Source organism: Pygoscelis adeliae, unplaced genomic scaffold (genome assembly GCF_000699105.1).
Source record: "Pygoscelis adeliae isolate BGI_AS28 unplaced genomic scaffold, ASM69910v1 Scaffold120, whole genome shotgun sequence".
Classification (NCBI taxonomy): Eukaryota; Metazoa; Chordata; class Aves; order Sphenisciformes; family Spheniscidae; genus Pygoscelis; species Pygoscelis adeliae.
The window spans coordinates 1,734,879-1,760,313 of NW_008824032.1; the positions used below are offsets into that span (position 1 = coordinate 1,734,879).

The window sequence follows — 25,435 nt, forward strand, 5'->3', positions numbered from 1 at the left end:
AATCAACCTTGTTCTCACCCTAAATCCAAAACACAGCACTGTACCAGGTACTAGGAAGGAAATTAACTCTATCCCTGCCGAAACCAGGACAGTGGGCCAGGAAAATGAGGGGGTGAAGTTGCCTTTTATGTGAGAGAGCAGCTGGAGTGCCTGGAGCTCTGCCTGGGGATGGATGAAGAAACCAATGAGGCTTATGGGTAAGGATTGAAGAGCAGACTGGTACAGGTGACATTATAGTGTGTGTCTGCTATAGGCTGCCTGACCAGGAATAACAAGTGGATGAGGTGCTCTACAGACAGATTGGAGCAGTGTCATGTTCGCAGGCCCTGGTCTTCATGGGGGATGTCAGGCAACCCAATATCTGCTGGACGCACAACACAGCAGGGCATAAGCAATGCAAGAGCCTCCTGGAGTGCATTGATGACAACTTATTCCTCCAAATGATAGTGCAGTCAACAAGGAGAGGTGCTCTGCTAAACCTCATACTCACAAAGGAGGAGGGGTTTGTTGGGGGTGTGAAGTTCAAAGGCAGCCTTGGCTGTGGGGACAATGAGAGAATGGAGTCTAGGATCCTGAAAGGAGGGAGAAGGGCAAAAAGCAAGCTCACAGCCCTCAACTTTGGGAGAGCAGACTTTGGCCTCTTCAGAGATCTGCTTGGTAGAATCCCTTGGAATAAGGCCCTGGAGGGAAGAGGGGCCTAAGAAAGCTGGGTAATATTCAAGGATCACTTCCACCAAGCTCAAGAGCGGTCCATCCCAATGGGCAGGAAGTCAGGCAAAAATGCCAGGAGCTCTTTCAAAACTCAAACACAAAAAGGAAGCATACAGAAGGTGGAAACAGGGACAGTTGACCTGGGAGGAATACAGAGATACTGTCTGAGCGTGCAGAGATGGGGTTAGGAAAGCCAAGGCCTGACTGCAAATGAATCTGGCAAAGGATGTCAAAGGCAACATGAAGGGCTTCTATAAGTACACAGGTGACAAGAGGAAGAATAAAGAATATGTGGGCCCGCTGCTGAATGAGGCAGGGAACCTGGTGACATAGGACATGGAAGAAGCTGAGGTTTCTTTTTTTGCCTCAGTCTGGACTGATAAGACTGGCCTTCAGGAATCCCAGGCCCTGGTGACCACTGAGAAAGTCTGGAGCAAGAAAGACATACCCTTAGTGGAAGAGGACCAGGTGAAGGAATACTTAAGCAAACTGTACATGCATAAGTCTATGGGCCATGATGAGATGTACCCAGAAGTGCTGATGGAGCTGGCTAATGTCATTGCAAGACCTCTTGATAATCTTTGAATGATCATGGTGATTGGAGAAGTGCCCAAAGACTGGAGGAAAGCAAATGTCATTCCTATCTTCAAGAAGGGCAAAAAGGAGGACCCAGGGAACTACAGGCTGGCCAGCCTCACCTTGATTCTTGGGAAGGGGATGGAGCTGCTAATCCTGGAAATGATTTCCAGGCACGTGAAGGACAAGAAAGTCACGAGGAGTAGTCAGCACGGATTCACTAAAGGCAAGTCATGCTTGACCAACCTGATCACCTTCTATGATGAAATGACTAGCTTGGTAGATGAGGGGACTTCAGTAAGGCTTTCAACACTGTCTCCCATAAAATCCTCACGAAGACACTGTTGAATTATGGGCTGGATGAGCAGACAGTGAGGTGGACTGAAAACTGGATGAATGGCAAGTCCCAGAGGGAGGTGATCAGTGACACAAAGTTTTGCTGGAGGTCAGTAACTAGCAGTGTACCCCAGGGGTGGATACTGGGTCTGATCCTGTTGAACAATTTTGTTAATGGTCTGGATGATGGGGCAGAGTGCAATACTGGGTCCGATCCTGTTCAACGTCTTCATTAATGATCTGGATGATGGGACAGAATATACCCTCAGCAAGTTTGCTGATGACACAAAACTGGGAGGAGTGGCTGATACGCCAGAGCATCGTGCTGCCACCCAGAGGGACCTCAACAGGCTTGAGAAATGGGCTGACAGGAACCTCATGCAGTTCAACAGGGGGAAGTGCAAAGTCCTTCACCTGGGGAGGAACAACCCCTTGCACCGATATATGCTGGAGGTCAACCACCTGGAAAGCAGTTTTGCAGAAAAGAACTTTGGAATCCTGATGGACACCAAGTTGACCATGAGCCCGCAGTATGCCCTTGCAGCAAAGAAGGCTAATATCCTGGGCTACATGAGGCAAAGTGTTGCCAGCAGGTAGAGGGAGGTGATCCCTCCCCTCTACTCAGCACTGGTGAGGCCACACCTGGAGTGTTGTATCCAGTTGTAGGCTCCCCAGTATGAGAGAGACATGGATGTACTGGAGAGAGTCCAGCAAAGGGCCATGAAGATGGTTAAGGAACTGGAGCATCTCTCATCTGAGGAAAGGTTGAGAAAGCTGGGACTGTTTGTTCTGGACAAGAGAAGGCTCAGGGGGATCTTACCAATGTATATAAATACCTGAAGGGAGGGTGCAAAGAGGACAGAGCCAGGCTCTTTTCAGTGGTGCCCAGTGACAGGACAAGAAGCAAAGGGCACAAACTGAAACACAGGAGGCTCCATCTGAACATCGGAAACCCTTTTCTACTGTGAAGGGTGACCAAGCACTGGAGCTGGTTGCCCAGATAGGTTGTGGAGTCTCCCTCCTTGAAGATATTCATAAGGTGACTGGACATGGACCTGGGCAGCCTGCTCCAGATTACCTTGCTTGAGCAGGGAGGTGGACTAGATGACCTCCAGAGGTCCCTTCCAAGTGCAACCATTCTGTGATAGGATGATGTTTGTTGGCTAAGCTTCTCCAGAATGTCACACAAGTGCAGTTAAACTAACTTAAGAGTGAAATAGTTTTTATGTTCTAGGTTTCAAAGATAGGCTGGAAAATCTGAGTTCTCTGGAGCTTTTGTTCTACTGCTTGTTCTGTATTTGTTGTGATACACAGTCATGTAATTAGGCAGTGCTAATTATACATAGACTTTTTTAAATTCAGTTCAAAGGAGGTGTGTTCACACAAATAAACTAGAGTTGTGAAGTGACTGAAGCTGCTGGCTGCATCATGCTTGCTTCTTGTGCAGTTTAAATGCTGTTATGTTTAGTGAGATGGGATAGCAAGGAGAGAACTTATTACTTTCTGATAAGCTGTTTTCAGCGCAGCAAAATTTTGGTTCTGTTCCTGCTTGTCATGGCTTTCTGGTAAAAAGAAAAAGCAGAGAAAGACATTTAAGCAAAAGTTGTTGTGAAATGAGCATCCAGGGAGCATAGGGGCCACAGTTAAAGATCACTTGCTACATCTGACACCTGCAGAATGAGTCGCTGTTAAGTTTGGATGCTTTGCACAAGTGAGGAAGAAGGTCCTGGCTGGGAAGCTGGGGATGTTCTGACTTGAGTTCTTTTGCCAGTGACCATACTGTGGCCTTCAGCAAAACTTTCAGTGTATCCTCTTTTAAAATGCGACTTCTAATATGTTGTCTCTTAGAAGGGAAGGTAGGAAGATAATTTGTTTAATATCAGTGGAGGCAATTTTGGAAATACTTTTAGAAATGTGCCAAGAAGAGAAGTGATTAAAATGTATTTTCATCATGGTCTCTGGATGATGCTCAAGAGGCTGCTAATAATGTTGAGAAGTAACACGTTGTTTTATAAGCAGCAAAACTAATGGTTTCCTATGGATTTTTGACCTAAATCCCCTTATACCACCTTCTGTTCCTCATGTACACATTGCTGTGTACGCCCTCTTATCTTCCTATTTGACTGCATGAGTTATGATGTGTTCTGTGCCTGGTTCAGAGCTACCTGCATGCTAAATGCTGCCCCTATGAATGAATAAAGGGTTGGGTTATAACTGCCTCTCTCTCAGTTGGGGTACTAATTTGTGTCTGTCTACCTTACCTAGCCACAGATATTCCCCACCCCAAAAAGTAGAGGTCTCAAGTATCTGTTTCCTCCAACTCTGTAAAATCAGGTTTGAAATGAGAATGGATTCAAAGGCTACTGCACATGTATGTGGCAAATGACATGTACAGACAGCAAGATTGCATAAGCCTTATTCTCTTAAGAAATCAAGTTAAAAATAGTAAGTGTCCTTTTACCCGAGTTCTATTTTGTGTGCTTATTGAGAAAAGAGCTGTGCAGAAGAAAGAAATACTTAATCATGTAGAGGTCTTTTTATGCTGCATAACTCCTCTTTTCATAGTTACTATTCATACAGCTTCCACTGCTAATCTCATTTATTTTTTTGTAATTGCAGTGTTTCTCATCTAGCCAAATAGGCTGCCTTCTATGACTGTGGGGGACTCTTTGCAGTATCTAAAACCAATTTAGAAGAGTTTCGCTATTGCTGACATTTCACACTCTTTTTGTTTTCTTGGTCAAACTTACTTGGACTTCTGGTTGGTTAGGACATCCGTTTTTAGTCATACATGTCTATTGTGTTAAGAGTTTTGCACTGTATTTTGTAGCTCACTGCTACTGGCTTTGATCCCAGTAAAAATGAAGCACAATAAGTATTATGACCTATCTTTTTCAGAATTTAAGGTAACACTCCCTGCAGTGTGTGTGTTTGTATAAAATACAAACACACATTTTATATATAATGTGTGTATATATTAAAATGTGTTTGTATCTATATATATGTATACACACACATTGTTTATTAACTGGTTTTGTTTGCACACTATTTGGATTCTCTGTTCTGGATTCTCAAATGTATTCAGCATGTTGAGAACAGCTAAGTTGGCTTTAAATTAGTTTCACCGCACTTTTTTAATGCTTATCATTTTTACTGAATGACTGAAATATGTGTAAAGTAAGGATGAACTCTTTTTGATCAAGCCTGTTGGTAAACTAATTTTAAATGGTTATATTGGAATGAAAATTGAGCAATTAGCACTTTGGCCAGTACAGGCAAGTTAGGAATGGCCCTGCACAAAGTTTTGTCCCAGCATGTTGGGATGATTGTATAAAGAACTCATTTTACATTTGTCAGTCTTTAATTTATGCCTATGAGAAGCTTTGTAGTTTTGTGTATTTCTTTTTGCTGGGACAGAAGGATGAAAATAAAGCTCCTAGTGTGGGTGGTGCAGTATTTCAGCTGCACATCCTGGATAGGTTGCTTTGATTGATAAAATGTGCTACTAATGAAGAATGCAGTGTGTTTGAAGATATTTTAAAAATGAATCAATTTATTCAAGTTGTAGCAGTTACAGAATTCTCCACCACTCTTGCATTATTGGAAGCATGTTAAAAATTCAAGAACATCTTCATTATTAAAGATATCTTTTTTCCAGACCATTGTGAAAAGAACCTGTCTTTCAGCAATGAACTAGCACATTTGCAGTATTTAAAATTCATAAATGCAAAATAAAATCAAGAAAACAAGGAAATATTTCACTTCCCTGATATAATCAGCCAAACAAAAATGAGCAAAACCCCAGGTAAATTACTTATCTTCAGAACTGGATGAATCAAAAGGCTCCATGATATCTGATTGGCCTTGCTGCTATCTTTTTAATTTTGTATTTTATGTGCCATTTATTCCTGTACTACAGAAATGTTGGTAGCAAAAATCATGAATTATGGCTAGATGGAAGAGAGCTCTATATTACATTATACAAGATATGTTGTACAAGTGACAATGTGTGTTTTTGCAGCTATGGAGACTTTGAATTGGAAGGCAAGCGCATTCTCTTAAATGTAGTAAAAATTCTACTGATTGTTAGTCATCTTTGCATAATTTCTGCTGTAGTCCCTTCTGTGTTTTCCAGAGCAACTCCATAGAATATACGCCAGTGTGTTCTTTAACATAGTTTTCTTGATGATGTTACATCTCGGAGTTACTGATATTGTTAATATCAATATGTGAGCTATTGTAGTTGATTAATAACCTCTTATGGTGTGTTCCATTAAGACATAGGCCATCTGCATACAATACTGTAATCCCTGAAACTTGCAACAGTTTGCTCTGAGATTTGGATTCTTGATTTGTATTGCTGGCATCTATTCTTATTTTCTGCTTTGTTTCCAGAGGACTAGAAGGTGCTAATGACATCAATTTTTGAAAGGGATTCAAAGGGAGATCAAAGAACTGCAGATCCCTATGCCTGATGAATGAACTGTGCAGATTAACAGAAACTAGAACAGAGAATAGAATTGTTGAGCACACAGATACCTAAGATTTCCCAGTATATTTTTAATTATGTCATGATGCACAAAGCTATAGAAGACCTCTGAAAGGGTCGACGAGCATGTGAACGAGGGAGATACGGTTATATATGCAATTTTTCAAAAAATGTTTGGCAAAGTTCATCACTAACAGCTGTTGGACTAAGCAGCCATGGGATGGAGGATAGTGTGTCTGTTTGCCTGGAGAAATTGCTTGGAAGGCAGGAAATGGAGAATACAAATAAGTGGTGCTGGAGGCCATAGAGGACATGTGCTTGGGACCCATGCTCTAAATTATATAAATAAATTATTTAGAGTTGGAAAATGGATGATTAGTGGTATGATCAATTTTGTTGCCAACATGGAGATTGGGAGTAGAAAACTGAGGCCAGAGTGAAGAATTGCAGAAAAATCTTACAGGACTGAGTGATTATCTCCCCTTTTATTTCTCAGCTAAATGTAAAATGATGCATATTGGGGCTGGAGGGGAAAGAAATTCCAGCTTCATGCTAAATATGAAAAGGTGTGAGGTGATTTATTACCACTTGAGAATGAGAGCTTCTCTTTATAATAGTTCCTTGGAAATGTCACTGTAGTGCTCAATAGCAAACAACAAGTAAATATTCAGTATGTTAGGAAAGGAGAACAAAACAGGCAAGGTTCTTATGGTAGTGTGTGGAGCTAAGGTGCCTCTGCATCTTGCATACTTAATGTAGTTCTAGTCTCTCAGCTTCAAAAAGGATACAGTAAAACTGGCAGAGGTGCAAGGATAAGCTGATGAAGATGATTAGATTGATGCCTAAAAAGGCAAGACTGGAAGAAGGCAAAACTGGAAGAAAGGAACTGCTTTCCGCTGGCTGATGCGCAGTCCTGGTTGTTTACAGAGATGATCTGGGAGGTTCTAGTTTTCTCAACACCACAGGACCAGTCAAACCCATGACTACCAGTTTCTCTTGAAACCATGAGGACACAAGGTCAAAAATACTGATTCACCATCTGGAAAAAAAGCATTTGGCTTTCTTATACAAATTTGAGCAGTCAGTTCACTGCTGTAAGCTCTCCAAGTTTAGGTCCTTTACATCTACTGTTCCAGTTCTCACCAGTCTGAAGTATTTTCCCCTTAGTTCCATCAGGCATCTTAGACTCAAGTATTTCATGCCAACAAAAAAGGACAAGCTTCCCATTTTGCATGCATGCGACAAACAGTTTTGGTTTAGTATTGGATTTGTTACCAGATTCATCAGTAAAAGAAGAAAACCCAGGTTTCTGTGTGTGCTAGCAACATGTTACAAACAGACTTTTACAGTGGCAGTGTTCAGAAACGCATGACAGAGGCATAGACTGATGCCTGAAATAATTTCTCTTTAGGTAGAGATTTGTAGCTCCCAGAAGAATAAAATAATCTGTATGAGTTTTCTAAGTTTCTTAAAAAATCTGAGTATCTATACAAGGAAAAGATCATTCTTTAATTTAACCTCCAAAAAGTATTCTCTGCAGACAGTAGGAAAGTGGTTATTAATTTTTAATCTGCCAATTGAGCAGTAATCTTGTCTAGCAAGTCTTTGGTTAATTCTAAAATGGAATTTGAAGGTGGTTTATATAAATCTCTTAAAATCATACCCTTAACCAGAACAGGTCTCTTTGAAAGCAAAACCTATTTGCTGTCTCTCTTATGCACGTTCCTGATGAATGGCAAGAAGAGGATAGGTTTCTTGTTTCTAGGCACAACCAGTAAATAGTGCAACGTGCCAGTAAATTGTTTCTTTTGCTTATTTCTCAGGACTTTTATTTTCTGTTTGCTAGGTGTCTGCCCTTTTTTGAGGAGTGGAAAGGGGCTTTTGAATTATTGTTTCTAACATGCTGCTATAGTGATAGAAGTCCCTTACAAGAGTCTCTTTTCAATCACTGTAATGTCCTTTTACTGTTTAATTATGATTTTGTCAAAAGATATTAGCATTGTCTTTATGAAAACGTGACTTCCCAGTGACTGTAGAGGATCATATCCCATGAACATGTTCTAAAGTCAGTAAAAGCATCTAGATAACGGTGTACCTACAAAAACAGTTTCATTTGAGACACGCCCTGCTTTTTGCCATTCTGGCTCTCTTGCAGCAGAGTCCAAATTAATCTTTTTGTAGAATTATCAAGCTGTACGTGCAACAGCATCTTGCTGGCTGTTGTATATGGTGCATCCCATAATAAACATTTTCAAGACTGATACTCAGTGGACCTATTCACTGTGAATGATTTTGCCTTCAAAAGCAAGATCAGTTATCTGGCATTAATAGTGTAAGTAAAAAGTCCATCACTAAAACCGTTTGTTCTCTGGTGGACAGATTGCAAGATCTTTATATGATATGCCATCAAGCTCCAAGCACTTTGGCAAACTGCTATCAGGTATGGAAGTTTCAGCTATGGAAATCTACCCCTTGCCTTTTTCACAATTATTGATCCATGCCTCAACCAGTTTGTTATTTTTACTCTACTTGAGCTTAAGATGCTTATGTCATGGGTTCTTTAAGGGTTGGGGGTTTTCTTTTTGCAAGTATTTTTGCCTTCTTTGTATTATCATTAGTGCTGATGTTCCAGTCAGTGTCTGAAACTTCCCTTTCCTTTCCTCTTAAAGACAAGGGGTTTTTTTTGAATAAAAGCCTATCTATACCTGCAGCTATTCTTCAGCATTTCCAGCTTTCACTACGCAAATGCTATCTGGCATAACATAGAGATAATCTTGTTTTTCAGATCAGGAGTTCACATTGCTTGTACTTCCTGAGCCAAAGTTACATCCTCCGTTAAATTTTTAGCTAGCAGAGGCATCTATCTTCTCCTGTCTCTCAAAAGCTTCTGCGTGCACAACTGCTCCCAATAGTATAGATGTATCTATAGTATATCATGCTACCAATTCTGGCAGTAACAGAAATCTCCATGTTGTTATAAGAGCTCTTGGCATATCATCCTTACAAAACTTAATATTGTATACAAGACCTGTGGGGTTTCTCACTTGCATGTAATGTGCAGTTATATATATAACATAATATCATGAAGTTTGCTCACTTTGTGGGAGAGGAGAGTAATGAGCTGTGTGCCAGAGTAATGTTCAGTGTTCATCTGGAAAAAATCAGCTGACTCGTTAGTGTAATAAAGTCAAAAGATTCTTGGTGAGTTATAACACCATATTCCTTGCACACTGTTTCGGGGAGGCAGAGAGGACAGGACTAACACGTGTGCGTGTTTATCAAAGTAGCTTAGTCTCCTCAAAATATGATTTCCTATCTCAGAACTTTAGATGATGAAGCCAACTGTGTCTTAGTCTCTTGTGTTCGACAGAGTTTCTGGTCTCAGTAGTGTATTCTTAAGTTACTTCTGTATTAATTCATGAATCTGGTGAAATCGATTCCTTTTCAGTTTCTATCTTAATGAAATTTTACCTTAGGATAAATTTTATCTTATGATCTTATGGATATAGAAACATCTTACATTGTGATGTATTCTGCTTTAGCCCTTTAATTTCCATAATTTTCTTGGGTTTCCTCAGAACTAAAAAGTCTGTAACAAAATTTGTACCTTCCCCCCAGAAGCATAGCAAATTGGGACAGTGAAATATTCCACAATTAACATTCTGCTGTGAGGAAACAAGTTGTTCTTCTTTCGGACTTAGCTAGTTTTGATCTATACTGGTATTTGCCTACACTTTGAGTTTTTTTACAAAGCTAAAATGTCAATGGTCATTTGATTCTCTTTATGAAATATTTAATTGATGCATCCATTTACGTGTAGATGTAGCGCTTGGGGATATGGTTTAGTGGTGGACTTGGCAGTGTTAGGTTTATGGTTGGACTCGATGATCTTAAAGGTCTTTTCCAACCTAAATGATTCTCTGATTCTATATATTTGAATTCAAAGGTCTCAGAAACCCAGTTTCCCTTATGTGGAAGCAGGTTGGTTAGATCTGCCATGTCATGGTCACCTCATTGTTTAGACATCCATTTGTTATCAAACTCACATAGAGCTGACTGGTCGGTAATTCTTTAGTTTCATCCTCTAGTGCCTTCTAAAACTATAGGTCTGTGTTTTCCCAGGTAGAGTTTTTAGGATTTAATGGTGGACTGGCAAGCTGTGAGTTAAGGCAGGACGCTTCATGAAGGCCTTGACTGTCCCATTCTGACTGGAAGAAGCCTTGAGTCCACCCTGACTGGATAAAGCCTTAAGTAGCCCAGTCTGATCCCATAACTGATCCTGCTTTGAGCAGGAGGTGGAACTAGAGACATCCTGAGGTCTCTTCCCACCTGAACGATGCTGTGATTCTTGATTCTATGATCTTAAGTTAATGAAAATTTTATATAAAAATTACTAGGTTGCTTCTGGATAACGTTAGTAAGATGTCTCAGAGGAACTTCTACACTGCCTGTGATCAATCAGGCTTTTGCTGTGTTTGTCATGCTGCAGTTTTCTTACCTGTCAAGAGAGGATCACTTTGCCTGAGTTATGTTGAGGTTCTAGTAGCTATTAATTGGTCAATTTTGATAAGTGCTTTGTAAACCCTAAGGAATTTGTGAATGCTAATGAAATGGCCTTTCTCTCCTCTTTTAGTATAATATACGCATCGTCTTACATTACAGGTTCATGACACTAGAAGAAACTATACGGTATTATTGCCTAATCAGGTGTTGGAATCTTTTAGTGCGAATACCAAAAGCAACATGTGAGCTGACTTTGAATGACAAGCAGTAGGAATGGGATCTTTGGCATCTGGAGAGGGACATCTGTGCCTAGGTTGATGTCAGTTTAACACAGGAGTGCTTCCCAGCTTCTGGGCCTCTGCATATACCTTTGCTGTGGTTCAAATTGATTGTCTGGGCATGAGTTAACTGAGCCATGGGAAATTTGGAGGGAGTTTATGATCAAGGGAATTACAGCCGTGTAGGTTGGACAGGGATCTCCTGGTGGTGGTAGGGGGACAGGGACTTTGTTTTGCATGTCTCAGCAGGCAGTTTAGATGCAGTTTGAGAGATTTGGGGTTACCGGATGCTGACTTCCACTAAATCCTGAACTCTGTAAGAGAAGAGAGCGGCTTCTACATGAGGTAGTGCTGGTAAGGCAACAGGCTGCACCTCACTTTTTAGCCAGAATATGCTTGTTCCCTCCTGTTTTCTATGAGTATGGTGACTCTCTGATTAAAATAAGAAAACTACAGTCGTGTAAATTGTACTGAAAACTTTACTTGCCCTGATATAATCAGTTTCTTAAAGAGTTAGTATTTGTGTTAGTTACATTAGCATAGTTTCTCCTCTTAGAGAGCATTTCTCAAACTTGTGGAAAGCATGATTTAAGTCCTATACATTTTCCTGGAGTTTTTGCTTATATTAACAATATTTTAATACCATTTTTAAGATTCAATATAAAAATAAAATATGTATAACACTGTGGATACTGCATGGCTGCTGTTTTAGAACAGGTTTGTTCCTAACTGTTCTTGTGTCTGGGGCAGTGTCTTTTAGAATCTGATTTCTTTCTGTTACTTGCTCTGATCTGTTTAGGTAACTAATATTTGATTTTAAACTGCATTTGCTTTGCAATTTGGTCACTGTTGAATTTCTGCTGTATGCAAGCAAGCAAGGAATTTAAAAAGTTTTAGCAAATCCATGAAAGCAGTGCTTAGTGGCTGATGTGCACAACTAATACTTGTGGGTCAGCAAGACCTTTTGTTTTTTAGATGTAGTTTGCTACAGTAGGTGGTGGAAACATCTATCAAAAAAAGTGGAGAACGTTTTCTGGAGCAAATATTACTAATTTTATACTGCTTTGTTCATTATACTTTCTAAAGAGCAAAGCTTTTGGCATTTCTTTTTGGTAGAGGCTGTATGACAGTGTATCTATAAGTAGGTGTTGCTAATAAATACATTATGCGTTTTGCAAAATTTAGTCATACTTGGATGCACCAGTCTAAATAAATCCCTTTTATGCTTCAGACATTGGTAGATATTTTTTTCTTTTGGTTAGCATCTAAGATGCTAGCCAGTATTTTTCACCAATTCCTTAGGCTTAAATGCATTCCTTATGCTTAAACTCTTAAATGTCTGTGCATATATTTAAGGAAAAGAAAGAAAGAACAAGAAAACAGCCTAATGCAGAGCATTTAGCTCTATAGCTCGAGTCAAATAGACTTGAAGTTGTTTCCAAATTTATTCGTGCTGTATAATCCGATTTCTGTAACAGATAGAAATAGTGGCAAAGTAATTATGAGTACGCTGGGATGACTGTGAAAGATGAAATCTCATATAAGGAGTAAAATACTATATTCATACAAAGTAGTTTTATAATGTAATCGAATCCTATTTTTTCTATCTCTTAGATGATGAAGCATGCCTGGGACAATTATAGGCAATATGGATGGGGACATAATGAGCTCAAACCGATTGCCCGGAAAGGACATTCCACCAACATATTTGGTAGGCTATATTTTCTGGTTTGTTTGGTTTTTTAAATATTTCTGTCCGTGCTATCCTCTTTGCTAGGAAGTTTGAGTAGACTTTCAAATTCTGTTTTAATGTACATCTTTTGAAGTGTGGATGACAGAAGTGTATCATATTTCAATGGTACTTCAATGAATTACTTTACTAAACTATCTTTTTGGGAGTAGTATGTTGTTACTGTTGCAAAAGCTAAGCTGTGTCTATGTGCACCGTTACTTTGTGTACACACATATATAAATAAAAGTTACAATGCATTGATGATATTTTGGGATGCAATGAATATAAATTTTAAAAAAAAAACAAAACACCTCATCTTGTCTAGATCTTTGTGTTTAATTCCATGAGAATGTGATACAAGACAAAATGCATGTGCAAGATGCTGAAAAACTGCTAGTACCAAGATGAAATTTAAAATAGCTTCTAAAACAAGATCTGCATAAGGCGAAAGTGACATTGTTACTTGGTGTGTGACTTGTGGATCCTGAACCTGTAGACCAGAATGAAAGAAAAAAACGACATTCAAGATACAGGAGTTGGAGGGTAGGGGCAAGTTTTGAAGAACTTCAAGGGATGGAGTGAGAATATTTGAGCAATGAAGTGTGAATGAGTGTTACAAATGGCATTTAGAATAGTATGAAACATGAAGAAGGTAAAGATCAAGAAATTACATAACTTTGTGTTGCGTATGTGTGAGCAGACTAGATGGCTTTTCTTCCTTAAAATATCAGTGATCTGCAGCTGTACTGCTTTTTTGGTGTAAATGCACTGGGATAGAATAAGTAGAATAGTGATTGGAAAGTGACAAGCATTTTATTGGTACTCGAACCAGGAAAGGATCCATTTTTTTGTCCCCAGTTCTGTAGGACTGATGGTTGAAAAAACCTGGTTGTAACTGTTGAGGACTGAGCACTGGAGGTTTGCTAGGTTCATCCTCTGGTATAGCAAAACACATAATCTTGATGTTCGTGATTAAGGTTAAGCCTGGATTGGTCCAGAATGCACAGCACCTAAGATGACTGAGCCATGAAGTTCATACATTTATTTTGAAATGCACACAGGAGAGCTGCTGTAAGACTGGGTAGGATTTTTTTAAATTCTGTTCAGGGTTTTATACTGTGTTCGTCCACTCTCTGGTATCTGGGGAAGGTACAAATTTATCATAACCACTTTTTTACATCAAGAATGAGTGTGAATATACTGTGTATGCCTTAAGTATTGTTAGTATTGATTATAATAGTTTGCTTGAAATGAAGATTTTATTGGCTTTTATTGTAAGGCAGTTGGCTAATAACTTTGTGTGAGGTTGGTTCTCACTGTAATTGGTATTTGTTTTATTTATCTTGCTTTAAACCTTGAATTTGTTTCTTGTGGATGATAGAAATACAGATTAGGTTTGGGTAAGTGTCTAGTTTTCTGTGTTTAGTGCCTGAACCCAGGAAAATTATTTTGACTTAAGTCAAAATTTGATTAGTTTTTTGTTTTCATTCATAGGGAAAAAGTAAACTGCCAGAGGAAACTCATTCCAAAAGAAGAGTGAAAGGACTTGTTTCAAAAGTATTGTAATGCTTAAAGGGATTTTTAATTTTTTGCTCTGTCCCTTCCCCTGATCTCCTTAAATTTTATCTTGAAACCGTTCTTATATCTTACTAAATAAACAGGTGGTTTTCTTTATATCCAAACAGTTTTTCATCAAATTTATTTGCATGATGAACTTCAACCTTAAATAGGTGCTGGACATGGAGAAGGAAGGAGAACTCTAACTAGGCACACTGCTCCTTTCACCTGCTCCCAGCAATGGAAGGAGAGCCTTCGAGTTAAATTTTCTGCAATACTTAAAAAAAAACAACCCCCCCCCCCCCAAACTGAGCTTCTGTGGGTTAACCGTTCCCCCAAACCACACACAAATACACCCCTTCCCCCCAAACCTGTGGTACATAGAAGCCTATTTAAATCCATAGGAGAGTAACTTCAGCTTCTGTACAAGCCCTGTCTGCAATAAGGATTGGTTCACCTTTACTGCAAGCAAACCCCTTGGAGCCTGACATTGATGGCTTTTGGTCATGCACTGGAACCTGGTTTCTTACACTTCAGCATGGTGTGAAGACTGATACTTGCTTCACTTCTTTATATGCCTTTATAAAGAAAATGACTGGGTCAGGTGGAGTTGTTGGGGGTGGGGTGGGGTGGGGGAAGATGGGCAAGTTAGCATGCTCAGGAGGAAAAAAGTATCTGGATGGGATGAGGAGTTTGAAGAGTGAAATGGAAGAGTCTAAGATGCAGCCAACACTGAGCATAGGGCAAGGAGAGAGTGTGAGACTGAAGGGGAAGACCAGAGCAACAGGCCTCTGCTGTGACAGACAGAAGGACATTTCTTAGGTTCCTGGAGAGTATTGTGTAGTGTTCTTAGATAATTTCTCTTTGCTACCTTGTACATTGGCACTGCTTTCATTTCTACTAGAAAAATCTCTTCTGACGATGCCTATGATTTAATTGTACATTATCTCTAATTCATGGCTTTCCTTTGTATTTTTTCCAGCTGATGAAGTTGGGTCTGACAGTGAAAATGTTTGTGAAAATGTCCACCTGTATGATCATGTAGTCTTTGCTGTTAATTTATATGCATTTCTGTTGCTTCATTTGCCAAGTATAATTTTAGACCAGTCTTGGTTTGTAACCCAGACTCTCTGTGAAGTGAGGTTTTTTCTTTATATGGCAGGAAAACGTTTTTCTAGTGTTTGTTTTTAATGTGACTGACAAAATATTTTGAAGCAATTTTGAATTACAGTTTTACTCTAGTCTTTTATTTTCTTTCTGTTCCTCCTCTGCTTACTTCTGACATGTCTCCTAATGAGTCTGGAGGACTTCTACTTTTTTCTCCTTGGAATGCTTATTCTTTGGAATGCTTATTGTTTGGAGTTTTGGCATTGCTGTCTGAAAGAAGTTGCAGGCTTCCTCCACATTTAAGTTTCTGATCCTCTTATTCAGCTAACTCTAGCAGCTGATTTCCTAAGTGTTTGTCCTTTGAAAATCCAGATGCTATCTTGTGCCATTTAATTTTTAGCCATATCATGTTATGATTGTTCTGTCCAAGGTTATTTCATATGAAAAACTTCTCTGAAATACATAGTCTTCAGTATATACCAAGTCCAAAATAGAATCAGCTATTGTTATTTTGGTGGGTGGTTGATGGGAAGGGGGAAAAAAAAATTGGTCCTTGTACCGAGGACTGTCTAGGCTGTGTTGCTATTGCTAGTACTTTAGCAATCTCTATTACCCATAATGACACCATTCCCAGTGGTATCTGCCTTTATAGAAGCATTACATAATTCTTTTTGAAATCTGATGCTATTTTTAATAAAAAGCTGCTCAGCAAAACCTGTTTTTATTATTCATCTCAAAGATTATTTGACCCCAGCTATTTTCTGCCATTACTGCGGTCTGTTGTACTTCCATTTCAATTCATAGCACGTCTGTGAGATTCAGCAAGGAGATGGTATCGCTGGTTGACACTGCAACCCTTTGCATGAATCTTTGGGAAATCAGGTTTACTGATAACTCTCAAGTGAGGTAAACGCGATTCAATTTAGAAGGCAAATAAGCCATTAATCTTCCCTGTTGGACTCCCCTTTCCCTTCGAAGCATTGTATATCTATATCCCAGCATCGCAAGATCTAGCAGGGTTCAGGCTGGGGTCAGAGAAGGGGAGAAGAGGTGGCCTGCTCTGCTCTCATAAATCTTAGTTTTAAGTCATTAAAAAAATAAGGAAAGGTGATAAACTTTAAAGCGAGATGCTCTGTGCCTCACTGAAGCATGCCAGCAAGAACATTTGTGGGCTGCCCCAATTATTAGTTTGACTTTTATAACAAAGCCTGCTGGGGTTGCTTTAGTTGACCTGCAACTAGAAACTCTTGCCAGTCTTTTCAAGATGTCTGACCTGATGACTGTAAATTGTAAAGCAGAACCTGCTAAAAGTGTTGCCTATCAAACTGTGTAGTCAGCCAGTAGTTAAAATCTTGAATAGTACCTCTTCAACAGCTGGGTCACAGCATTAGTAGTATGGTGCTGGTTTGGGAAAGTATGACTGGGAATTGGTGGGCTTTTAAAGATGTTTACATTTAGATGACATACAAAATGAACCTTTATAGCTTCTGTGTTGGTGAAGCAGGGTGATGACTTGCCCTATTTTTGTGAAAGTTGCCTGGTTTTGAAAGGGCTGATAATCTCAAGATTTGTTATTTATTCATACCCTGTAAGATAAAGCGTAAAAGGCAAGGAGAAAGTATAGCAGAGAGGTGTAATTTCTGTTTCCAGTTTAAATTTTTATTTGCAGCTCTGCTGGTGGTTGTAGCACTAAGCTAAAAAAAATGTTAACTTTTTTGTTGGGCTGCTTAACTTGCTGGAATAATTTGATGACAGCCGCAGGGCGTTATTGCAGAGGTGGGGTTATATGGGAACTGGGTCAAGTTCTCATTAGAACACAAAGGGTGAAGAGAAAAGGCTGATGGAAAATGATGCCTGTAAGATAATGAACAAGCGTGACAAACACTGAGCTTACTTCAGAAGGTTTTCTGGGTTTAGTGAAAACCAGAGTAGTTGATGATATAGTCGGGTTCTCTTGCTGTAATGAAATCTGATTGGATTTGCTTTTGAGGATCAGTGTTACTATCTGAAACGTGCTGCTTAAGGATGATTTGTCCCTGCGTTTGTTTGGTGACCCCTAGGTGAACATCTTACGGAAACACCATTAAAATTACTAAGTCCAGATATGCTTCAGAGTTTTAAACTATGTGTATTTGTGGCATCTTTTACTTCAATATCTTATGAACTAATTACTGTAGCACAAGCTTTGAGGATGCTTTATTGTAAGTTAAATTGAGCAGTTTGTACTAATGGGTTTGTATCAATCTTCAATCTTTATTTTTCTAAAACAATGTTCATTTGAGAACCTGAATGACTTTAAGGAAAAAAAAAGGAAAAAAGCACAATCTTGGGCAACTCAGAACATCGTCCTCAGCAAAACTAGAAATCATGGGTGGTCATCTTACCTGATGCCTTCTGAAATTAGAGTTCTGAAATTTGTGGGGTTTTGTTTTTTGTTTTTTTTTTGTAATGTTAACTATCTAAGAATAAAGTGAAGATGTGCAGTTTGTCAGGTAATAGGTACGTGACAAAGTAATGATACAAACTCTTGCTAAATTGTAAACTTCCCATTACTAGCAGGGCATTTCTAAACCTTGCATTTGGACATATTCTGTCTAGAGATGAGCTGCATTATGTGAAGATGATCTGATAATGTATACATACATAAGCAGATACATGTCTAGATACGTTTTCAAGTGTGTGAAAAGATCTTTCCTAAGGCATAATGATGTGGAGTTTTTAAGTTGTAGATGCTTGCATACAGACATGCCCATTCTCATGCACAAAGATTTAATGAAACTTACTTTGTATTTTGTCACACTAGAACTGACTCATGCATTTATAGTGCCTTCATGCCTCTCCTGTTCTCTTACCTCACATGCCATGCAAATGGTCGATTTAATCTGTGATTGCTGCAGGCTCTGTCTTGGGATGTTGTATTCTGGGAGGAAGGGAAAATTGTCAATGAAGTCACACTGTGGTTGCATTTATCACTTAAGGCTACAGTGCAGTGCCATGTCTTCCCTAACATAGGACCAAATACAGCTGTTGTCTCTTTTATGAGGGATTTTTGTCTGGCATGTTCAGTGTCATAATGTACTGCTACTTCATACATATGGAAAAATGAAATTTTGAGGTTAACGTGGGTTAACGAGCAAGATGTGTCCAAGGGAACAACTCAAGGATTCAGTTGGGGCAGCTAGTGAGCTGAATTTTTTTTAACTTGCCAGTGGACTACTTGGTTTCTACCACCTTGTTGAGTATGTCCTGTTGCCTGGCGTGTTGCAAAGCCTGTCTCAGCCTTTTGCTACCAGTGCTGCTGATAAACCCCCATGACCTGGGAGAGAGTTGCTGACCCAGCTGCCAGCTACCCATTGCCGCAGCGTGGGAAGCTCTTGCTGCAGATCTGTGTTGCTAAGCAATGGAGATCTCAGTGCATTTCGCTGCCGAGCCGGAGAGCAGGAGCGGTGATGCTCCCAAGCCCCGTTGAGAAAATGCATTCATCAGACTGCAAGGGCGTGAGGCTGTTGGGAGAAGGAGCTGAGTCAGGCAAAGGAGTCTGTTTTTCCAATACCTTTGGCAAGTACAGTATAGCTTAGGAGAGTAATGTGACTTCTTTGTCCAGTTTGTGGTCTAGAAAACAAGAGGGGGAATATTTCTTGTAAGCGCTACAAGAAAATGCTTTGACATATTTTTTTAATTACCCTGGGAAATATTCATTAGTTTATTAGCCATTTTTGTCTAATAACTATCATTGTAACAGTAATTGGGCTGCCTGAGCTGCTCTGATGCTATCATCTGCTGTCATCTGATTAGTCGTCACTTACTTTTGAAATTTGCACAATTGAGTGTCAAGGGTGTCAGGTTTTGTGGGCCTTTTGTTTTTCTGGGTTGTTTTTTAGCTGCCAAATAACCTGCAAATTTATAAACATTATGGAGACAAAACCTTCTACTGGGAAGAAACTAGATGATATACCCTAAAGTAAAGACTGGTGGATGACCTTTTGAAAATATGGCTAAAAACTTCTGGTGTCTTCTTATTGTAAAATCCTAATGAAGAGACAGACAGGAGAAACAACTTCTGCTCAGCATCCTTTTTCTGTGCATGTTTTCAGCCTCTGAATCCATGTGGAGGATAAATGAAAACAAAAAAGGAATATGAGGTATATATGTAAACAAATATGTTCTTGACTTCTTGTTGTTTTGATGAAAAAAAAATACTTGGTGAGCAGTAGTTTTTATCTTAACTGTGTGTGCATGAGTAATCTACCCATCATTGCCTTTTTCTGTGGCAAATGAAAGGGGAAAGAAAATCCATTCACGCTAACTTGTAAAGAGAGGTAATTTCATGATGCAAATTTCAGCCCAATCTCTGTATTTCAGGTTCTATTCGATTTTAAAGTAAATGAAACTGGCCTTAGGACAGGCCTATGTAGCTGTGTCCTCTGCAGAATCAGTAATGAGTGACTACACTGCGACATTACATTGTATTGTATTGTATTTACAATATTACAATATTACATGTACATTGAATGTGTATTCTTTTGGCCAGTAACACAAATTTTGGAAAGATAAAATTTTAAGAACGAACATAACTCTCGAGTTGCTGGTCGAATCTGGAATTAGAACAGTGTTCTGATAATGCAAGAAAAATTCCTTCAGGTTGGACGAAAGATCAAACATAATCATTATTTATCCTCCAAAAATTGCTCACGAAAGGTATCTAGGGAAGAAATGTAAGAGCAGGAAAAGCCTACAGTAAGTGAGTGTTTCTCAGAGTACTCTCCAGGCTTATGAAAGTTTGTGTTTGCAGTGTGCTTCTGTGGTCAGAGGCAGCAAGTTCTATTTAATCACTTTTAGTTTATTTTTCTGTGATTTTGTCCAATCTGCTTTTGAGTCTGTGCAAACTTAAGGGCACCCGCCATATCCCATTACAAGTGGTTCCATAGTTTGATTCCATATTCTGTAGAAAACTTTTTAGTTTTGAAGTCTGCTTGCTGTCCTAGGTGACTAGTTTTGATATTGGGGAAAAACCAGCCCATTATTCATCTCTTCTTTGCCATTCATGAGTTTGTAGAACTGCATATGCCCTCAGTTGTGTGCCTGTCTTAGGTGGAGAGTCTTGGTCTGTTAAGTCATTTCTCATAGATACGTTTTTTTCGTACCCTATACATTATCTCCTTTCTTTGTGTCTTTTCAAGTTTCTTTTGTTTTTTTGAGGAAGACTAAAACTTTATTCTGTTTTCAATTTTGTTCACTGTTCCTTTCCTAATAATTGTATTTTGCATTTTTTAGGCTCCTTTATGGAGTCTAGAAACTCACTATAGGGTGGCTTTTCTGCAGTAGCATTCCTTTTCAAAATCCTCATCCACTGTGTATAGTATTTCTGAATTATTTATAAATATGATGATTTATAAATATTTCCAAATGATTTTATAAATAAGCATGTGCCCAAGCGTTCAGCTCTGTAGGATCCTACTGGTGGTTTCTTCTCACAATGATAATTGGTTGTTTACATTTAACCCGTTTCCTGTCTTTTAAACAATTATTCATCTGCATGAGAACAATTTTCTCTTATCCTGTGGCAGGTTAGTTTTCTTAAGAGCCTTTGTTAAGGAATGTTCTTGCATACCTTCTGTGTATATTCTCTGTCCATATGCAAGCTGACGTCTTAAAAAGACTGTAACGTTGATGCTAAGACTTCCCCATACAAAATCTCTGACTTTTCCTCAGTTCATCTAATTTAAAGCTGTCCTCTGATGCTGCTAATTGGGCAAATAGTGTTTTGTAAATGCTGTTTTGCTTCACTGCAATAGACATGGTGTTTATTCAGAATATGGTTGTTCTCTAAGACTTGCAAATGTGTGCAGGCAGGAAGGAATCTGGCTATGCATTCCCTCTTAACTGTTTTACGGTACTGGTGCCACAGACAACTGTGGTTAGCTAAGAATATTTTTTGAATGTTATTGCTATTTCATCAAACTGTCACAAGTGCGCCTATGCATATCAGGAATATTCACCATGAGCAGCTGTTGTCTTCTGTTCTTCTTTTTAATAATACAGTATTCCCACTGAACTCTTCTCACCCAGTTTGTATTAGCTCATGTATAGCACATTTAGGTCAGTTGTTCTCAGTGGCTTTTTTTACATGTTTCTGAACTGACGATGTTAAATCCTATGGCATTATTCAGAAGATGGAAAATTCTGCCTTTAAAAAAAAAATGTACAGATGCAAAGTGGAATTAGATAAAAACACCTTATTTCTGTAACCTGCCTTATAGAATAGTGAGGTAAACATCTATATCACATGATAATGAAGAAATTAAGTCATAACAGAGTTCAGGGCTCAGGCTCACATTGAGGATTTTTATTCTCTCTAATAGCATCCTCTCCTGTTTTTCTATTATAAGCCAGATGGTTTGCTCTGAGGAAAAAAATGTATTTGTTTCCTGTTGGGAATCTTTGGACTTACGTTTGTTTTGATTTGGGAATTATTTAGGTTGTGGGAATGCTATTGAATTTAAACTTGTTTCCTTTCATTTGGAATTAAGAACAGAGGGTGTAATAAGGAAATGAAATTAAGGCTATGCAGTCTATTTTGGACTGTGTTAAAATATTAAGTAAGCGGGCATGACCACTAAATAAGGATTGGCATACTGAGCTCTAAAACTAAATATGGTAAGGACAACAACATGGACATGCGTACAAAGTGGGAGGCAGATGCAAGTACGCTTTGCTGTCATCTGAAGCCAGCAGATGTACGAGGCAGCTGTAATTCAGAAGCAGTTTAACCACGTGAATGCAGCACTGTGCTTGTGCCTAATACACTTTGTCTTCTATCTGAGATTATTCACTTAAGTTTTGCACCATTCTGATGAAGATTTATGGCTACCAAACTGAAATTAGCTCCTCTTCAGCCATCTTAAAGAAAATTTAGAACGTGGTTTGGACCAAAATGTGTGGAAGTGGCCCAAGCTTTTGATTATCTAATGATGGAAAAGCTTATGTGACATGCATCACTTAGAGGTGCGTTTTTTGTGATGCTTTTCCTACTGCCTAGCTGACAAAGTAGTTTAGCGTACAATTTCTTACAGTTAATTGTATCTTTACTGTCTTGGAAGATCAGTACTTAGCTTGCTTCATGCATAAGATTTCTGCACTCGGGTCATACAACTATACTTGAGTCCAGATAATATCTTGCTCTCTTATTTGCTGTCAAATATTAATCTTGCTTTGCTTGCTGCTGGGTTTAACTGCCTATATTTAGGTTCTGCATACTTCTGAGCCATCATTCACAGGTACTCTTTGCTTCAATCTTCCACTTCCTGATTTCTCAAAATGGAGTTGCTCCAGATCTTTGTTTTTGGTTAGTTTTGATTGACTGCTTCATGTGTGCAGCTGATTGCCACCACCATTCACTTCTTGCCAGTTATTCTTGCCTCCCTTCTGATACACTTCTATCCTCTCCTTTTTACTCAATGCCATCTCCTCTCCCTTGTTCCTTTCCTACTCTGAAGCTCATCCTAATCTCTCTCCTGACATTGCGGCCTTTCAGTTATCATTAGGTCTTAACCTTCCACTAACTCAGATCATAGTTCCAATATTAATCTTAATTATGGTCTGTACACAGTCCACTCTTTCTTCCTCCTATCTACAGTAATTCAGTTTTGTGTTTGTGCTTACAAACAACATAAGGCGTGGGAGGGAAGGATGAGATGATTGAAGGAGACACAGAAAATCAAAATGGTCTGATACTAATACGCTAAGCACTTTTCAAATTTAGTTTTAAGCACATTCAGGCTTTATACTAGAAGGACTGCATTCAACTCTTGCTTGTATGAATTTTGAACTAGGCTGAAGGGCCGTGTAGGATTTAGTTGGAGAGCAAAGTGAAGCAATCGAGTGAAGAGCAGAGAAGAGAAAGGTTTACTGTAGTATAAGTTCTTAGACAAAGTTTTTAAATTTGGGTCTTAAGGACATAGCTATTTAAGTAGCAGTATGTTGATTAATAACATCTACCTGCAGGTCCACTTTTAGATTTAAAGAGCAGAGACTAGCATACACTAAAATGCTTCACTCCCATTACTTCTTCATTTATAAAATTAAGGAAAGCATTACAATTGATTTAGTGTTATTTATACGCTAAAATACTTCACAAAAGATTAGGAACTCCTTTTCATGTTGTCTATTATCAGCAATTTAACAGAACTAAGCAATCAACATGCTTAGTTTTTTGTTCTGCTTTTTTAATTAGTCTAAAATGTTAAAGGCAATTGGTTTCTTCATGGGTACTTAAAGGCTTATTCATTGCATTTTATGGCTGAGCTGAAATCATACGTTGCAGTTTTGTATGAAATGTATGGTTTCATTGACTAATTTTGAGGCACTTGTTTTCACAGTGGAATTAAACTCTGTTGTTCAAAAGTTTAATTAATTTTCTTAAATGTTATCTTGTTCCTCGTGAGTCATGAAGATATTTTCCAAGTGGTATGCTTCAGCAGTGGCAGCTTTTTTGCCAGAGCCTCATTAGAGATACAGAAAACTGGGTTGGTAATTGTTTGCTTTTAATTTTTGTAATATATATTTTTCTACCACATCTGTAATTGTCTGTCACATTAAGAAATCCTGTTGCTACAGTTTAAAAAACTATTTGAATCTTTTTGAGTAGGTTGCTATACTTTCCCTAGATCAGTACAGTCTTGCCCAGTCTGCATTTTTCAGCCATTCTGAAGCTGGCCAGGCAAGAATATCAATAACAGGAATATTTATTTTAAGACCGTAATAACTCTGTATTTAATGTCAGGCTGAGTTTATCAAGGAAGCATTTTCACTCTGTTGTTAGGGATTAAAACATCTGCCTATGTGAAAAATAACTAATCTTTCAGGTTCAAAGTGTGCCAGGGTATACTTCCCTGAGGAGGCTTTACATCTCTCTTGTTTCTGGAATCACTGCGATGGAATAGGGAGGTTCTGCTCTATGCTTGGGCACACCCCAATTGGCAGGTTGCTCTGGCAGTAGTGCTGGACCGCTCTGAAGTTCAGGTCACCCGCCAGAGCAGAAATTTAACTTAGGAATTAAGTTAAATTATCCCTCAAGACTTCGGTTCTCTTAAATTCCTTTTGCAAGTTGATCCTTCCCCCACCCTCAAATTAAACACACCAGTAATCAAAGTCGTTCTGCACCAGTAGGAGTAGGTTCTGCTTCCAGTAAATGATGTCTGTCCAAGGCCCTGAAAAAACCCAGAACTAGATATGAGTGACTGAGACCAACACTATTTCTGGCACACAAGGTCTGTTTGTATCTTATGGTTCTGTCCATCAGTATGACCATCTCATTGGCTATGCTGTTTCGAAAATGAAAGCCATTTCCTTACATCCAGATCTCTAGTCTCTACGCATAACTAACTATAGATTCCAGCTTTCTAATGCTTATGAAGAGAAGTTGGCTTTCTGGAGTACACAATAACTTATTTCCATAGCAGGGATGTCTTGACACAGAGACACTTGCTATTTGTATGGGATAGAGGCAGTTGTCTTCAATAACAGCCCAAATGCTTTTACTGTATCCAACTGCTTGATTTTCCTAGATTGCTATCTTGCCAATTCCCTTAGCTTTCTTCAAAATGTAGCTCGTGGTGGTATCTGCAGGCGGTCCTTGTAAACAAGGATAAGAGTCTCTGTTAGATTTCTGTGTGATTTTTGTCACTGATTTAGGAAATGCTAAAACGCTACCTTGATTGTAAACGAACTGATGAGCATCCCACTTTTAGATCTTTCATCTGCTATGTTTTTTGCTTGATAAAAAAATATTTCCTTTTCAGTCACTGCGTAAGGTAGAAGGGTAAGACTGGTTACATGCACCTATTAGGCCTATTGTATGTGACTTTCCTTGGAGGCAGAGTGGCCTCATGGTAATTTTTCCACTTAGGCTGGTTTTCTTGATGTTGTAGCAGCCCTGCTCTGACCTAGCATCCATTTTGGTAATGAGAGATCCATTTGAATAGGCTGTATTTCCTTCAGGTTTGTTACTCCTCTAACTGATCTCTGGATAGATGCCGTGTGTTGTAAGACACTAACACGCTTGTAACTCAAGAGTGTTAGAACAAGACAGACAGAGGGTGAAAGGGAAAGAAGGAAAATTCTCTGCCCAGCGAGGCAGGGGAAAGA

At 38.9% G+C, this 25,435-nt stretch overlaps 1 protein-coding gene across 2 annotated transcripts in view; it reads left to right on the plus strand.

Moving 5' to 3' along the window:
- MAN1A2 (mannosidase, alpha, class 1A, member 2) overlaps positions 1 to 25,435 on the plus strand; it is a 161,802-nt gene that overhangs the window by 34,970 nt on the left and 101,397 nt on the right. For both annotated transcript variants that reach the window (XR_663845.1, XM_009329140.1), the window contains exon 3: positions 12,508 to 12,604. Coding sequence is in view for 1 of the 2 variants with exons in the window: in XM_009329140.1 (XP_009327415.1) it covers positions 12,508 to 12,604 (97 nt within the window). In the remaining variant the exon portion in view is untranslated. The remainder of the gene's footprint in view (positions 1 to 12,507; positions 12,605 to 25,435) is intronic.